General features: G+C 40.2%; 1 protein-coding gene across 6 annotated transcripts in view; it reads right to left on the bottom strand.

Moving 5' to 3' along the window:
- SPRED2 (sprouty related EVH1 domain containing 2) overlaps window positions 1–18,403 on the bottom strand; it is a 122,835-nt gene that overhangs the window by 19,433 nt on the left and 84,999 nt on the right. For all 6 annotated transcript variants that reach the window (XM_055240719.2, XM_055240718.2, XM_063617910.1 and 3 more), the window contains 3 exons: window positions 13,378–13,555; window positions 4,377–4,545; window positions 1,715–1,779 (listed from right to left, as the gene is read on the bottom strand). In XM_055240719.2, coding sequence (XP_055096694.1) covers window positions 1,715–1,779; window positions 4,377–4,545; window positions 13,378–13,555 — 412 coding nt within the window. The remainder of the gene's footprint in view (window positions 1–1,714; window positions 1,780–4,376; window positions 4,546–13,377; window positions 13,556–18,403) is intronic.

The following is an 18,403-nucleotide window of genomic DNA, read 5'->3' as shown; positions in this document are numbered from 1 at the left end:
TGAGTACAACGGGAGACAAGTTTAATGGGTTGCACCCAATATATTAAAATATAAAATAAAAACCAGTTTACAAAAGACACTCCCGGGACAACTGGGGAACTATGAAGTGGATATTAGATGACATTATGAAATTCTTATTAATTTTCTAAGGGATAGTAATGGTGGTGTGTTTACACACGGAAATGTCTTATTTCTTTTAAAAATTATTTTTATTAGACTGTTTTTTTGGAGCAGTTTTAGTTTCACAGCGAAACTGAGTGGAAAGTAGAGATTTCCCCTGTCCCCACATATGCAAAGTCCCCCATTATCAACATCCCCATCACGGTGGTACATTTGTGACAATCGATGAAGTACACTGACACATCACTATCACCCAAAGGCTACGGTTTACATTAGGATTCAGGTGTTATACATGCTACAGGTTTGGACAAATGTATAATGACATGCATCTGCCATTACAGTGACATACAGAGTAGTTTCACTGCCCTGAAATTCCTTTGTGAACCTCAGGGGATACATGCTAAAGTATGAGAGGTGACTTACTTTCAAATGGATCAACAACAAAAATATTTGTGTGTGTATAAGCACACACGCTTGCACAGATCAAGCAAATGTGCCCAAATATTATAACAGCTGAATGTTAGGTGTAGGGTATGCAGACATTCACTGTACTGTTCTTTACATTTTTCTGTGTGCTTGAAAAGTTTTTTAATAAAAAATGGAAGAAAATGAAACAAAAAAATCAAGAATGCGAGGATGAAATATGATTTGGTTTAGGTATCTATTGATATATATGTTCTGGGTCACAACATACATATATTTCTTATTGTGGGTCAAGGCCCAGAATTTGAAAATGCTTTCCAGGCTGGGCGTGGTGGCTAAAGCCTATAAACCTATAATCCCAGCACTTTGAGAGGCTGAAGTTGGAGGATTGCTTGAGCCCAGGAGTTCAAGACCAGCCTAGGCAATACAGCGAAACCCCATCTTTGAAAATAAATAAATAAATAAAAAGGAAAGAAAGAAAATGCTGTCCCACGTAACTTGCTGCTCTAAGCACACAGCAGGCAGGCAATGAACTATTTGTTAATTAACTTCTAGAAGCACAGGATTTAACTGAAGCAGCAAGCTGAGAAATCATTTTGTTTCCAGTTACATCCCATTAACTCAAGCTGTGTCAAAACAGCTAAGCCCTTTCCTGCGTTAGCACACTTGGGCCTAACCTTAAGTCAGCCTTCAGGCCTTTCTTATCAGATGTTTAATTACTCATCAGAAAGATACTGCTGGCTTTCCTCCTTGATGCCAGGGAGGGAAGCGTGTTCACAGAAGACTCCAAATAGGGCAAGCGATTGTCCTGGTTTGCCTGGGATTAAGGTGTTTCCCAGGACTAGGGATATTTTGTGCTAAAACAGGGACAGACTTGGGCAAACCAGCGCAGCTGGTCATCCTAAATCTGAGCAAAGACTTTAAGAGAACCTTGCACAGACCTGGGAGAGCTGACACTGCTGTGCTGTGTGGCAGATGACACCACTGCAGCGTGAGCAACAGGGACAAACCCAGCCCAAGAAAAACTGTAGTAAGACAGAGATCGCTCTGATGCCATCCAAACAGCAACAGCAAACGCCACATTGCAAAGTATGCCTCATGCCCTTAAACAAAACCTTTCTCTTGATTATTCCACAACTAATCTGGAAAGCAAAGGACAAAGGAAACTTACTGTAAAAACGTCATCATCGCCAAGCTCAGCTTCATTATGGATGGTGGAAGATGATGTTGTTGAACCTAAAAAGACAAAAATGTAATAAATAGTGTTTCCCAATAGGATACATCAAATCTAACCATTTAAAAAAGGATATTTTAATAAAACCACATTCAATTCTTTTTGCATGTCAATTACCAACAGAAACAAGTTACCTGGGAATTGAGTGCTTTTAATTTACTTTTCTTTAATTGATTCTTGCCAGGATGCTCCCTAAATTAACTTTGCCTGCTGTTGTTCCCAATTAATCTCTCAAACTTCTGCACTGGCTGCTAGAGAATAAGTACACAGAAAGGCACTGTGGAGGAGGTGAGGGGAGAGGCTGCTTGCTCCTCTGAGGGACATGCATTGAGCCCAGCCTCTGTGGTGACCTTGACGTCCCAGCTGTGTAGTGGGAAAAGCACTGGACGGGGAACCCCTAAGTGAGACCTGCCACAATCTCACTGTGTAAACTGGACTTAGCTCCTCTGGTGTTTTCATCTACCAGTGAAGGCATTTTAGCTCAATAGCTTGTATGGCTGTGTCCAGTTCTGAATTGAGATATTCTATTTCTAAATCCCAAATTGTGGGCTCCCTTCTAAGGGGACACCTGTGCAAGGGGGTTTCCTCTTGCAATACCAAGGCATCAGTGAGTTTGCTTTGTTTTTCCAAGTCAAAATTACAGCTCTTGTTAGAAAACCCTCCTTATTCCATCATGGAACCAATTGGACTTTAGAGTTCAATGTAATTACTTGTTCACCTTTTTCTTCATTCTGGTATGCAAATCAGGTACAACTGCCCTATTTCCCCCCATCACGCTGAATAGCAGACAATAATTCATGGATCAACTTAATTGGCCAAAAGAAACACATATTTAAAATTGCATCAGTGACAGATATACAAAAAGGGAAATTTATTCTCTATCTTTTCTTTTTCTTGGTTAGATTTTTTAAAATATGCATTTAGCAAGTATTTTGCTGGCCGGACGCAGTGGCTCACACCTGTAATCCGAGCACTTTGGGAGGCTGAGGCCGGCAGATCACGAGGTCAGGAGTTCAAGACCAGCCTGGCCAACATAGTGAAATCCTGTCTCTACTAAATTTTTGTCTCTACTAAAAATACAAAAATTAGCTGGGTGTGATGGCGGGCGCCTGTAATCCTAGCTACTGGGGAGGCTGAGATATGAGAATCGCTTGAACCCGGGAGACGGAGGTTGCAGTGAGCTGAGATCGCACCACTGCACTCCAGCCTGGGCTGGAGACTCCATCTCAAAAAAAAAAAAAAAGAAAAAGAAAAAGAAAAAAAAAACGAAAAAGAAAATATTTTGCCATTACATGAAATTGAAATTAAAAGAATTGCTCAGAAAGGATGAGAAATACTTAAATTTCCAACAAGAGACTGCAAGAGAAAAAACAACAGTCCCATAATATGTTCTGTGCAACAACTACTGGTCTTTCAGGAGTTCTCTCTACTCTGAATTACTCCAACCAACCAATGTTCTAGGAAAACTGGTGGAAAAAAAAAGCTAGCTAGTATGTATATGGAGAAAAAAATGACAAGTAGGAGAATGAAATGTTGTGCAATTAAGTACATGGACACAATACGGACGTCTATCAATAATAGAGGAGCTGTTTTTTCTCTAAACATGAAAAAGCTATGTTTAATAACATTTTAAATATTTGCCACTTATGTCAGACCTATGATTTGAACACTGGTTTTTATCATCTCTTTTTGGCTATCTCATAGTTGTTTATGGATTCATGTTCTAGCTAGATTTGTCTTACTACTGATTATAATGTTAAGTAATTTGTCTTTTAAGACTTGCTTTTTTTCCTCTTCCCCCAAATCCACAATGAAGAAAATGACTTCAGAACACTTTTATTTCTTAAGCAAATGAAACATACATCCTTTTGTGATTAATTTCCCCAAGATCTGAATTTGGTATTAACATGCCTTGCTTGATATTTCTTTTTTCACAGGGCCCTGTCTATGACTTCTTTAACCCTCTGATTTGATACCTGGATGTGCTGCAGTGGAGAATTTTTGTGTTTGCATCTGTGTGGGCTCTAGCCAAGCCCACCATGAGAACTGACTGCCTAAGGGCCCTCCAGGCCATGATCAGATGTAACACAATGCCTACTACTCACTTACCCATAGACCAAGGCCTAAACCGAACCAGGGCTCCAGAGGTCACAGATCCCTTTCCTTTTCAGTGGCAGCCGTACACCCTGGGCCTCTGATTACAGGAGGACAGTGGGTAGGCCAGGAGCCTTCTGGGCCCGCCAGAATCCATTCTCTACTTCTGAGCCAAGACAGACCAGACCAAAGCCGTTTCAATAGTCAGGACAAGGTGAAAGCAGTAAAAAATACATGCACATGGAAATCCAGAACCTGCCTGTTTTTTCACAGCAGAGTCTAAAAATCAATTGAGATTACTCCTTACTCTGAAACCCATCTCCTTTTCCCTGCATTATCACTTTAATTACTCTCCTTGGATATTCCAAAAGTTTTGGCATCTACTGACATGGTCCCAAACCCTCCCGCAAATAAACCACAAATATATGATGGTAGACTATTGGAATTAAAAAGAATTTGGAACATTTCCATAGTCCCACTAAGAATGCAGCGACAAGTTCAATACCTTCTATAAGGTCTTCGATTGCTTTCCTTACTCCCCTGTCAAAGGCTCGGGCATCAGCAGGGCTTTGGAAAGTAAGTCCAAACTTCCTATTATCGACCTTCCAATGATGAAACGTTGGATTGGCTTTGGTGTAGACCAAGTCCTTTCTTACATAGCATTCCAATACCACCTGAAGGATGGAAACAAACAGGCTGGTTACTAGTGGAACAGCCATGAGGATGTCTGGTTACAGAAGTCTAATTAGGAACCATCATTGGTGGCAACTACCAAAACCCCTCTAATCCCTGCCTTCACGTTATCTGTGAGTCTCTCCAATTGGAAAGGAGGCTTTGCTTGGCTGCTGACCATCCGATCTTCGCTGCTCCCCACTGCCCTGGCTGTACCCCTTCACCACACTCTCTTCATCACACTCATTCCTCTTCCTCCTGGCTGCAAGGCACTAAGCTGATGCCCAGGTCTTGGGTCTTTGCTGTATTTCAGATTACTGCTTTCATGTTGGGGTTTTTGTATTGATGGTCATCTAACTTCCCTCCCCTGAGGCTATGAATTCCAAAAGTTGAAAAATTAACTTTACTCTAAAATTTCTCCTCTCCCAACTTCTGGCAATATCAATCCCTCTCTACTCTTTTTCTCTGGCTCATCATCTCTGTGGTCATCTTTGCCTCTTCTGCCTATCTCCTGTATTATTAATCACCAGGTCCATTTCATTTTTCCTTCAACAGCTTTTATATCAACCCCATTTCAGTTGCTGCCACCCTGATCTGGGTCTCCATTAACTTTATGTTTGGATTAATAGAACAATCCTCAAGTTTCTAGCAATTTAGTCTCAGAACTGGCTTTTACTGAGTTATAATGAGTAGACTGATCTTTTTATCTCTAAGATGGAAAGAACACCAATGTTATCAATGAGAACAAGAACATGCTCTGAAAACACTTAATAAATGAGAAACCTAATTCACACTCATTGTCCAGTATATCTTCCCTGTCAAGTTTTATACGTACTCCAGTTCTCCTCCTTGTCATCTTCACAATTTAGTGACTGATTTCAAACTATTCTCTAACAGTTTCATGTATATTAGTCTTGTTCCCCTAACTAGACTACAAAAAGTCAAGATTATAAAATAACTCCTCTGTGTCTAGCACAGTTGATAGAGATACTAGAATTTATTTAATATTATAGAAAAGAAACATTGCAATAATTTGAATATAAACTTCGTTCTTTATTCATTAAAAAACTCAAATTACTTACAATATTTATTCCTATGGCTTCATTACAAACACCATAATGATTTTGCTAAGTTTTAATAGCCCAAACTTGTTCTGGCAAAGATCTGCATTTACCACAATGTGATCTTATTAATTTAGACTAAATGAAGGACAAGAGTAAAGACCTGCCTAAATTAGTATACATGTAAATTAGAGAATATCTTTAAATAAGTATAAATTCTAAGAATAGATCAAAGCAAAAAGAAGGAGGCCAGTACAGTGGCTCATGCCTGTAATCTCAGCACTTTTGGGGGCTGAGGCAAGAGGATCACTTGAGCCCAGGAGTTTGAGACCAGCCTGGGCAACATGGCAGGACCCTGTCTCTAACTAAAATACAAAAATTAGCTGGGTGTGGTGGCGCACATCTGTAGTCCCAGCTACTCAGGAGATTAAGGTGGGAGGATCACTTGAGCCTGGGAGGTTGAGGCTGCAGTGAGCTGAGAAGGTGCACCACTACACTCCAGCCCAAGTGACAGAGTGAGACTCTGTCTCAACAAAAGGAAAACCGAAATAAATTAAGGGTTGTCTAATGAATGTTCCCTAACTTAATAAAAAAATGAGAATAATATTCAAATTGGTATATCAAATAGTAGTCCCAAGCAGTTAAATTTATTACATTGTATTGAGATCGGACAACGGTCCCCTCCCATAATTCTATTTATGATTAAATTGCTTATTATAGCCATTTCCCCCTAAGAATAGCACAATGATTAAATGTCAGCCCAGCCCCATTCCACACTGGGGAAATCCAAATAATCAAGAATTTAACTAACAAATGTTATCTATTTTAGAATTTAATAGTCTCAATTCAAAGTCTCAAAATAAACTTTTTGTATTCTAAAATACAAATACAAAGACTCCTAGTTTCTCCATATTTTGGGGGTGAAAAAATTAGCTTTGGTTGATATTTTCTAACTTTGAAATTATTCCAAAGGTACATTTTCTTAGAAAAGTTTAAGTAAAATGGCCGGGCGTGGTGGCTCACGCCTGTAATCCCAGCACTTTGGGAGGCTGAGGCCGAGGCGGGCGGATCATGAGGTCAGCAGATTGAGACCATCCTGGCTAACACGGTGAAACCTCATCTCTACTAAAAAACAAAAAATTAGCCGGGTGTGGTGGTGGGCACCTGTAGTCCCAGCTACTCGGGAGGCTGAGGCAGGAGAATGGTGTGAACCTGGGAGGCGGAGCTTGCAGTGGGCCGAGATCACGCCACTGCACTCCAGCCTGGGCGAAAGAGCAAGACTCTTGTCTCAAAAAAAACAAGTTTGAGTAAAATAAGTTCAGCCACCTAAATTAAGCGAGGGGGGAAATCAGATACCATCTCTTTATGTCCTCTAAAGCAAAATAGTATCATATGTATCTAAGTTTAAAGACAAAAATGAAAAAGTTTAGATGCTTTAAACTTCCTAACAGATATAAACTCTCTGGTGAAGTTTTGGCACACACACAATTAGACACTAACTTAAAACTTGAGAAAGGCTTTAAAAAATACCCGTTTAAATAAGATGCATAAGGAGAAAAAAAATGATTATGTTCTTGTTGGAGACTTAAAAAAAAAATAACTACACGAGAAATACATGTTGTGGGAGATTTAAGTATTAGCTGAAGACATGAGGACTCCATTCTTACTCATCTCTTCCCTCCACGGTCAACGTCCCTCTCTGTCGAGTTCCCCACTGTCAGTACAGCGGGCACAATCCCAGTTTCCATTTTGTGGCTTCTTTATATATACACACGTAAGTTTCTGGGTAAGGGTAACTGTGTTTAAATGTAGCCACACCTATAAGTTGTTTTTAACTGGCTTTTTATTTTCCTTAAAAATATGTCATAGAGATACAGGAAGGTAAAAATAATTGTTTAATTTGTCTGTATGGATGTATTAGATTTATTCAACCATTCTCCATACTAACGGGCATTTATGTCAGTAAGAATTGGTGACCTTGAAGACAATGCTGCAATTTACATCCTTATCTATATTTCAAGTATAAATTAGAATTCTAGACAGCTTCCTGGTACTTAAAGACTTTTCTAATGAGTCAGTGGCAATATTAAAAAAAGTAGTTTTTTTTATATTAACAAGTCAGTGGCGATATTAAGAAATGTAGTTTTTTTTATATTAATGAGTTAGTGGCAATATAAGAAATGTAGTTTTTTGATATTACAGAATAAAATGTATCAACATTTGGAAGATCTGCTTAACTCAGTGGAGCATTATTTTTCAGGTGACCAGTGCATGATGTTACAAAATCAGGGATGAGTAAAAGATCTATTGAAAGGGAAAGATAAACCAGTGGGTGGTAATGTAACAGAGTATGAAATGTTCATTGATAGATTTCAGATTCCACATGGTTGAGTTTTAGTGTAGTATCAAAGAAGAATATCTACAATTGTCTGAAAAGGCTATTAAAATATTTCTCCCCTTACTAACTCCCCTTCTCTGTGAGTAGCTGTATTTTCTTTATATACTTCAACCAAAATAATATATTACAGATTAAAAGCAGGAGCCGATACCAGAATCCTGCTATTTTCTGGTAAGCCAGATATTAATGAGATCTTCAAAAACATAAAGCAATGCCACTCTTCTCATAATTACTTTTGTTCTGGAAAAGTTATACAGTTATTTGCTATAAAAATGTCATTTATATTAACAATACTGTTTAATCAAAAGTTTTAAATTTTTTCCATTTTAATTTCTAATATGGTAAGTTATAAATAGCTGTAACTCACCAAACCAAAAGCTCTCTGAGGTCCTGAATAAAATTTTGGAGTGTAAAGGGATCCTGAGACCAAAAAAGTTTAAGAACTGTTGCTGTCCATAAATCTCTGTGTGTTTAAGTCTTTTTCTAAAGGATAGTGTTCTAGATGTGAACTGCTAGGTAAAAAGATATGCACATTTAAAATTAAAATCCTGCCAAATTGCTTTTCAAAGAGCTTTGCCAGCTCAAATTCCCACCAAATGTTATGTGAGAATGCTCACTGACCTACACATGGGCAATGACTGGAATGATCAAACTCTTAGATTTTGTGATTAGTCTCCATAAAGAGGTTTCTCACAAGATTTGTTTCAGGAGTAAACTCTAATCCATCTAAAAATGAGATTCAACTCAGAAAATTTTAATTTACATATAATTTCTCAGGCTTGACTGTCCCCAGCTTACCAAAAAATTATCTGACTACTTGTGAATGGGTGTCTGGAACAGAGACTTTTCCCATAGAAACAATGGTAGTTAAGTTAACAGCCCTCAATATGTAATGAAACAAACTCCCACAATGTGCTGAATTCTAGACCTGCACTACATTGTAAAAACTGACAACACTGTTTCTATCTGAAAGAGTACTTCATGCCCTAGTTGGAATACTGGGAACTCTGATACAATCCATCCAATATATCCTAAAAATAATCTTCATCTTTTCTTTGCCATTCCACCTTTTAGAGGGGGGTTCCTCAATAACTCACCACATTTGCAGAGCTCCCATGTGGGCGCATGGTCTCCAGTGGGCACTAGCATTGCATTAGAGAAGCTTGAGAGGCCAAAGGAAGAGTTATCATATCTCTAAGGAGAGAGAAGGGGGAGGGGGGTGGGGGAGGGCGGTGAGAGAGAGAGAGGGAGACTGTGTACGGGCGTGTGTGTGTGTGTCTGTGTGTGCACGTGCATGAGTGTGCTGGGTATGGGTGTGAGGGGAGGGGTTAAGTACCACTCAGTAGAGAAATCCAGAATTTCCCAGAGTGTGAAACAGGCAAGGTGAGGGATGGAGAGACAGAGAAGTACAACAGGACTTAGGGGTGTGTGATTTAGGTACTAGTGAATATAAAAGCCCAGAAGTGTGGAGTCAAGGAATGTAAAGGTGACAGGAAAAGGGGTGGGGAAATGGAGAAACATGATGTGGGAGGGGATGAGGCACACTTTTAGGATAGCGCAATAACAGAAGTTGGTCCACGACTCAGCAGGGGTGGACAGGGGACTGGACTGCCCTAATAGTATGCCAAGTTAGTGTGAAGGGACAGGCTTTGATTTTGCAAAGAAATGAGCTCAAACGCTGGCTCTGCTGGTGACACTGCCCACCCCATGCCGAGGACGTGGCTCACTTCTTAGAGCATTGAGTTTCCCCACTACAATGTGGAAATAGTAATGTCTTCCTCCTTCAAAATGTTGCAGGAATTTAACTGAGGTTATTTACTCGAAGGACCTGGAACAAATGGTAAAAGTTTACTATGCACTAGTAATGTCTTACCAGTGACTAGATTAGACAAACTAAAGGGCCACTTTAGGTTGAAGTATTCTATGACAAACCATAGAAATACCAGGAAAAGGCCGGGCGCGGTGGCTCACGCTTGTAATCCCAGCACGTTGGGAGGCCGAGGCGGGCGGATCACGAGGTCAGGAGATCGAGACCACGGTGAAACCCCGTCTCTACTAAAAATACAAAAAATTAGCCGGGCGTGGTGGCAGGCGCCTGTAGTCCCAGCTACTCGGAGAGGCTGAGGCAGGAGAATGGCGTGAACCCGGGAGGCGGAGCTTGCAGTGAGCCGAGATTGCGCCACTGCACTCCAGCCTGGGCGACAGAGCGAGACTCCGTCTCAAAAAAAAAAAAAAAAAAAAAGTAGCTCTAAAAACATAACCCTAAAAACAAAAAGACCAAAGAAGTGGAAAAAAATTGCTATATATATAAAAATAAGAACTAAAAGGGCAAGCAACAGATTATAAAAATATACTTGCAGCAAATATGACAGATGGAGATTCATAACTTTATTATGCAAGAGGGCATACACATCAAGGAGAAAAATAAGGCCCCAATAAGTAAATATACAAAGGACATCAACAGATAATTCACAGTTACAACTGTTTAACAAACACAAAAACATTTTATCTCATTAGCAAGCAATAAGATTTTATATGTACATTTTATATACATATATATGTATTTATATACATATATGTATATATTTTTATATATACATATAAAAATATATTATATATACACATATGTATTTTATATACACATATTTATATTTATAAATATATAAATATAAAATATTTATATACATATATTTATATTTATAAATATATAAATATAAAATATTTATATACATATATTTATATTTATAAATATATAAATATAAAATATTTATATACATATATTATGTGTATATTTTATATACATATATGTATATAATATGTATATATGTATATAATATGTGTATATATATGACTTTTGATACGTGTGCAAGGAGCTGCTACCAGTATTAGAATTTCCTTTAACACATTGAGGGATATAAAATATACATATATATAATATATGTATATAAAATACACCTATATGTATATTTTATACATATAGGTATATTTTATATCCCTCAATGTGTTAAAGGAAATTCTAATACTGGTAGCAGCTCCTTGCACATGTATCAAAAGTCATAAAAATATGACCTCCTAAATTATTCCAAAACTATAATAAATGTGGAAAATTCACATAGGTATATTCCTAACACTGAGGTGAGGGGAAGAACCTTAATATTTGACACTAAGGAGGTGGTCAAATAATGAAACATCAAACTGATATCAGCAACATGGAAAATTTCTTTTTTTTTTTTTTTTTTTTGAGACGGAGTCTTGCTCTGTCCCCCAGGCTGGAGTGCAGTGGCGCATCCTGGTTTCACCGTGTTAACCAGGATGGTCTTGATCTCCTGACCTTGTGATCCACCCGCCTCGGCCTCCCAAAGTGCTGGGATTACAGGCTTGAGCCACCGCACCCGGCTGAAAATTTCATATGAGAATGTTAGGGCAATGTTGTTTCATCATAGTCTTGAAAGAAAATGTTTAAGGCAAAATAAATGAGATACACGACTGTTTAAAAATATGGCTGGGCACAGTGGTATGTGTCTGCAGTCCCAGCTACTCTGGAGGATGAGGTGGGAGGACCATTTGAAGCCCAGGAGTTGGAGGCCAGCCTGGGCAACAAAGTGAGATCCTGTCTTTTTTTTTAAAAAAGTACAAAGTGGGAAAATTACATCAAAGGGCTAAGGGTGGTTGTTCAGTTTTGGGGTCAGAGTGACAAGAGAATCAAATACTGGTTCCAGGCCCCCAAAACAGGCCACTAAGAACAAGGAATCTTTCTGAATCATAATTTCTTCAATTACAATTATACAGGCTGCTGTAAGGATACAATGAGAGATCTAACTGAAGGGCTGGATTGTACTTAGTACATGGTACATGCTAGATAAATGGTAGTCATTTTACTTTTTATTGGTAATGTAGTTACATTGCTTTTTATTGCAAAAATGTTATAAACAAGAATGTTTTCATTATTTCACTATTATATAGGGTATTTCCTGAACAAATACTTCTTAAAATTAGCTGTCTTCTCCCTTTAAATTTTCAGAAATGAAATCAAATGTGAAAATAACATTTCTGTTGACCCATATGTAACATTTACAAATTGTTCTGTCTTATCTATTTTGTAAATTTTTTAAACTATAAGAAGTGCTTGCAAAAGAAAGTTAAATTTGTACACTTAACACATAAAACCCAACAGATGCTGCTGCAAAGGGTCTCAAATGTAACACTGACATATTCTTGAGGTGTCTTTGCATTTTCTCTGTGGGATCCTGCACAATCCTGCACATTCTGAATCATCTGTTGGCCTCTGAGTATACACTCCATGATCAAATACAGATAGAAGTAGTGTTCTTCCATGTTTAGGGCCATGAATTTAAAACAGATTTTGGACATTCCATTTTCCTTCCTATCATAGATTCCTTCATAACGCAGAACTGAACATTTGAGTTCCTCCATAAGACCGTATATTATGAAGTATCAATTCCCCACACTTGGGAGGTGATGATTACTCTCCAAAGTATTTATCTATAAGCACGGATAATAATTTATAGAAGTATTGGCCAGGTGCGGTGGCTCACGCCTATAATCCCAGCACTTTGGGAGGCCGAGGTGGGTGGATCACCTGAGGTCAGGAGTTCGAGACCAACCTGGCCAATATGGTGAAACTGTCTCTACTAAAGATAAAAAAACTAGCTGGGTGTAGTGGCGCGCACCTGTAGTCCCAGTTACTCAGCAGGAGAATTGCTTGAACCTGGGAGGCGGAGGTTGCAGGGAGCCAACATCACGCCACTGCACTCCAGCCTGGGCGACAGAGCGAGACTCCGACTCAAAAAACAAAAAAACAACAAAAAAATGAAGTATGATGCCACTACTTCTTGTTACTTTCTTTTTCCAAGCATGTTTTATTCATTAGGGCATGAAATAAAAGCTAGATAAACATTTATTTATAAGTAGCCTAATGTCAGATGACATCTTGCCTTTGTATTTTACCTGCCACCATCCAAACCTCAATGGCATGCTCCATGAATAAACTCTACATTTTTAAAACACTGACTTCACAGCTCAGTACAATGTGATTCATAATAATAAAAGAGTACATTTTTGTTTTGAATACCTTTTTACAGTGATAGACATCTTAATCAAAGACGCAAATAAAACAGCCAAATATACTTCTAAGCATCTCAGATAAAGCGTGTGGTCAAAAGAGACTTTGCTGGAAAGGACAGTCACGTTTTACAATTTGGCACCAGCTCCGGGGTTCTAACTTTTGAAGCTTTTACAAGAGTTTGAAGTCAGAGAAAGAAAGAAAAAAATACGTTAAGGAAAAAGGACTATGATTTAACATAAAGAAAGCAGTTGTCACTAATTTAACCCATGAGTTGTATGTCTGCCATTACCAGTTTGTCTTTCTGTCGTTCACCATGGATGAGAAAGCCACTTCGTCCATTGCCTTCAGGGTGCATGACCTTACAGACCCCGACGCGACTGATCCCGCCTCCTTCTTGTGGGAACCATCCCCCGCTGGAGTCATCTCTGGTCATAACCACAGCCTTGACACGCACAATATAGCTGTCACTAAAACGACAAGAAGAAGAAGAACGGGGCATGACAATGGTCTGGTAGTTGCAGGACACGTTTCAAAATGCAAGATGACCACCAGCCAGCACTTTTTTGGATTTATCGAAAGAAATCTATGCCTGGCGGCAACCTTAAAAAGTGGTCCATCTCAACTTTTAGGGAAAAAACAAAACACTTAAACTCAATATAAAAGTACATTTTTAAAAAGATACCTAAGTAATTAAAAATTACTTGTGATCGAAAGATGTATACAGGCACAATATTCTCCAGTTTCTAGGTGTAAGTACTGATAAATGAATTGATTTCTGTAATTTAGTATCTTTAGGTTGGAAAGACACACACCTATTTTGGTTTTTAGTTGTTTTTTTTTTTTTTTTTTTTTGAGATGGAGTTTCGCTCTTGTTGCCTAGTTTCGCTCTTGTTGCCTAGGCTGGAGTGTAATGGCGTGATGCTGGCTCACTGCAACCTCCGCCTCCTGGGTTCAAGCCATTGTCCTGATTGAGCCTCCCAAGTAGCTGGGATTATAGGCACCTGCCACCATGCCTGGCTAGTTTTTTGTATTTTTGATAGAGATGGAGTTTCACCATGTTGGCATCTCAAAGCGCTGGGATTACAGGTGTGAGCCACCACGCCCAGACTACAAACCTATTAAGAGGGCATTATGGTTTCAACCCTTTAAAATTAGTTGAAAACGAATGACCAAGTTTTAACATTTTATAAAGCCGAGAATCTCATTTAGCATAAAATAGGATAATCTACTTGCAAATCATAAATTCACCATGAAATCACATATCTAGGTAGGAAAACATTTCAATTCCAATAAGCCTTTACACATTTGTAGCTTTCTGTTTATGATTTTATTTCTTCCAGTCTAAAACCTCAATTTCACAATAAGTTCTTCTGCACATTTGCCAAAAATCCTTTTTCTCCCCCAGAGACCAACTCTAGCTTCTTTTCATTCTTCATCACTTTTGGGGGAAATTTATTTGGATTTTTGGCAAGGCCATTACATTCTCACTTGCTGTTTTCTTTCTTTGGATAGAATTCATTTTTACTCATTCAAACATATATTTGCGTGTTGTATATGCCAGGCGTTATAACAGATTCTCAGGAAACAAAGTTGCAGAGTAACAAAGAACCCCCATCATTCCCTGGGCCTCAGGGAAGATGCCCTCTCCTTGGGCACTCAGAACCTGGCCCCCACAATTGGCCAGAGACGTGGAGGCAGTCCCTGTGCCCCATAGCCCTGCTCACCTCACTCACCACTAAAGGCAAAGCCACCAGATTTTCCATGATCCCCTACGGCTCACCCTCCACTGCCACCCAACTGACCTCCGTTGGCACCCCAAACCCAAGGTCTACCATTCCCTTTACTTCCTCATCCCCTCCTCTGATCATTCCTTTCATTTTCTTTTTCATTGTGGTAAAATATGAATGGCATAAAATTTCCCATTTTAACCATTTTTAAGTATACAAGTTCAGTGGCATTAATTACACCCACATTGTTGGGCAACCATCACCCCCTTCTACCTCTAGAATTTTTCGTCATCCCAAACTGAAACTCTGTACCCACGAAAAACACTAACTCCCCCTTCTCCACTTCCCCCACCCCTCAGCCCCTGGCACCCACCATTCTACTGTCTTGTCTCTATGAATCTGATACTGTAGGTACCTCATATAAGTTCCTTTCCCTTTCCTAACCTAAATTAAAATGGCACTCTTGGCTGGGCCTCTGTGGCCCATTCTCCCAGGGCTGCTTTCTATCTCCCCACTGCACCCTGCTGGGCCTAGATGTGGGTATGGTGCTTGCCACTGCTGCAGACTGTTCGGCCTCCCTCCAGTGCTTCTGAAGCTCACACCCTGACCCCCCTCACAACCCTTCTTCAGTCTTCTACAGACCTCACTTCCCTTCATTCCTTGAAGACTTCAGCAACCAGGCTCACTGACTCTCCATCTCTCCACCATGATTCCTGGCCCAATTCTTGATAATTTCATTATCGACATGGAGGATCCCTCCAATTCCCTGGCCTCTCAGTTTCTGGGCCTCTTTCCTTCCAATGCCCTTGTCTTACAACCAACTTTAGCCATTCATGCCCAGGTCAACCGTGAACCTTGTCATTACCAATATCTGCACCACCTCCATAACTCAAATTGTAAGCATCCTGCTCTCTGACCGCCTTGTAACTTTGCAGCTCTCTCCCTCCAGACTCCAATAATTCTTTACCCTGTTGGGGCCAACAATCTATTGTTCTGACCACTTTTGCCCTCCCCCAAACCCCATGTCCTCAACTGATTCTCTACCCCTCCCCTTGCTTGTTGCCATTGCCTGGCATGACCCCGGTGGAGTTAAATCCTACCATCGACCTACTCCGTAACCCCACCCAGGCTGCTGAACATAGTGGGAGGGAAAAACCCCACTCTACTATGCTCATAGGACTAGTTTTAAAGCCATAAACACTACTCTCAAGTGAGTCCTTAAGTGCCACCTGGCATCCTGCTACATTTCCCTGATCTGTCCCCCAAAGACAACTTTACACGGCCTCCTACCCCCTCACTCTCAGATGATGGATGAAGTTGCTTTAGTTTCCCTGAGAAAATAGACAAAATCACAGGAGACCTTTCGCCTGTGCCCACCACCATGCCTACGCTTTGTACCAGCACTCTCTCCGCCCTTCCTCCTGTAACTGTGGTTAAGCCATCCATGATCCAAGCTAGGGCCAACTTCCTCGACTTAAAAACCTTCTACATACCAACAGTGCCCAAATTCACATTTCCATCCAGGTCTTTTCTGTGAGATTCAGGCCAGTAGAACCAAGAGCCTATGTGAGGTCTCTACATAGGCGTCTAATACATATCACCATCAACATGTTTCAGGTTGAATTCTTGGTTCCTGACACCTCCTCATCCTTCTAGTTCTCTCTTCAAAATATATCCAGGATCCACTCTTTACCACGTCTACTGACACTGACCTGGTCCAGCTGCCATCACCTTCCATTGAGATTGCTGCAGTAGCCTTCTAACTGGCATCCTTGCTTCCACGTTTGCCCAACTTAACCCAGAAAATAGAAAGGTAAGTCAGATCACTCTATTCAAACAAACCCTCCACTGGTATCGCCAAGCAGAAGTCAAAATCTGGACCTTACCCTACTACTCTCCTTGCTCATTCCACTTTGGTCCCACTGGCCTCCATATTAAGCATCCTTCTACTTCAGGGCCTTTGCACTTGCTATTTCTTCTGTTCAAATCCTACTCCTCACATACCAACTGAATTCATTCTCTTAAGTCTCTGTCCAAGGTTATTTCAGAGAGGACTTCCCTGCCCACTCTATATAAAGCAGCATAGCACCCTCCACCCCTCTTAAATCTTCTCCCCCTGCTTTGGCTTTCTATATGCTACTAAATCAATGCTTGCTCAATAAAATATCTGCTTGCCTACTAGAATATAAATTCCACAGGAGCAGAAACTTTGCCTTTTTTGTTCACTGCTATATCCCTAGAGCCTAGAATGGTGTCTTATATGTAATAGGTTGTGGAATGAATGGGGTTAAATTCACAATATAAACAGGTTTAAAAAAATTACCTATAGCAGGCTGGACACAGTGGCTCATGCCTGTAATCCCAGCACTTTGGGAGGCTGAAGTGGGCGGATAACCTGAGGTCAGGAGTTCGAGACCAGCCTGGCCAACATGGTAAAACCCCGTCTCTATTAAAAGTATAAAAAATTAGCTGGGCTTGTGTGGGCGCCTGTAATCTCAGTTACTTGGGAGGACGAGGCAGGAGAATATCTTGAACCCCAGAGGCAGAGCTGAGATCGTGCCACTGCACTCCACCCTGGGCAACAAGAGCAAAACTCCGTCTAAAAAAAAAAATCTATGGCTAACAGAATTCCTATAAAAACATATAGTGTTCAATACTTATTTACTTATGAACCACAATTACTAAATTGGGATCACAGTACTTTCTATTCCTAAAAATTGAAAAATCATGTAGAAGTACATATAAAAGCCATAGGACATACATGTACATATATGACTAATCCAACTATTTCAGGATTCAACATGCATATTCCCTTAGATTAAGAACCTTCTGGGCTGGGCGCAGTGACTCACGCCTGTAATCCCAGCACTTTTGGAGGCTGAGGTGGGCGGATCATGAGGTCAAGAGATTGAGACCATTCTGGTCAACATGGTGAAACCCTGTCTCTACTAAAAGTACAAAAATTAGCTGGGCGTGGCAGTGCTTTCGCCTGTAATCCCAGCTACTCGGGAGGCTGAGGCAGGAGAATTGCTTGAACCCAGGAGGTGGAGGTTGCAGTGAGCAGAGATCAGCCTGGTGACAGAGCAAGACTCCATCTCAAAAAAAAAAAGAATCTTCTGTAACATTTATTTAGATTAACTGCATGCAACTTTGGAGAATATCCTTTCCCCCACTCCAACCCCATTTATTTAAAAACAAACAAACAAACAAACAAACAAAAAACCTAAGGGTCCTACGACTTTTAATTCTCCAGTGTGCAACACAGCTTTCTCAAATCTTCTATGAGTATACTATGGGTTCATCTCAACAGGTGATGGCTAAGGTGAAGAATTGAAACTCTGTGCACCTCTTGTTAAAACATGCTTTTAGGCCAGGCACGGTGGCTCACGCTTGTAATCCCAGCACTTTGGGAGGCCAAGGCGGGCGGATCACGAGGTCAGGAGATCGAGACCACGGTGAAACCCTGTCTCTACTAAAAATACAAAAAATTAGCAGGGCGTGGTGGCGGGCGCCTGTAGTCCCAGCTACTCGGAGAGGCTGAGGCAGGAGAATGGCGTGAACCTGGGAGGCGGAGCTTGCAGTGAGCCG

This window comes from Symphalangus syndactylus, chromosome 14, assembly GCF_028878055.3.
Source record: "Symphalangus syndactylus isolate Jambi chromosome 14, NHGRI_mSymSyn1-v2.1_pri, whole genome shotgun sequence".
NCBI lineage: Eukaryota > Metazoa > Chordata > Mammalia > Primates > Hylobatidae > Symphalangus > Symphalangus syndactylus.
This window is presented reverse-complemented; position numbering and strand designations above follow the sequence as displayed.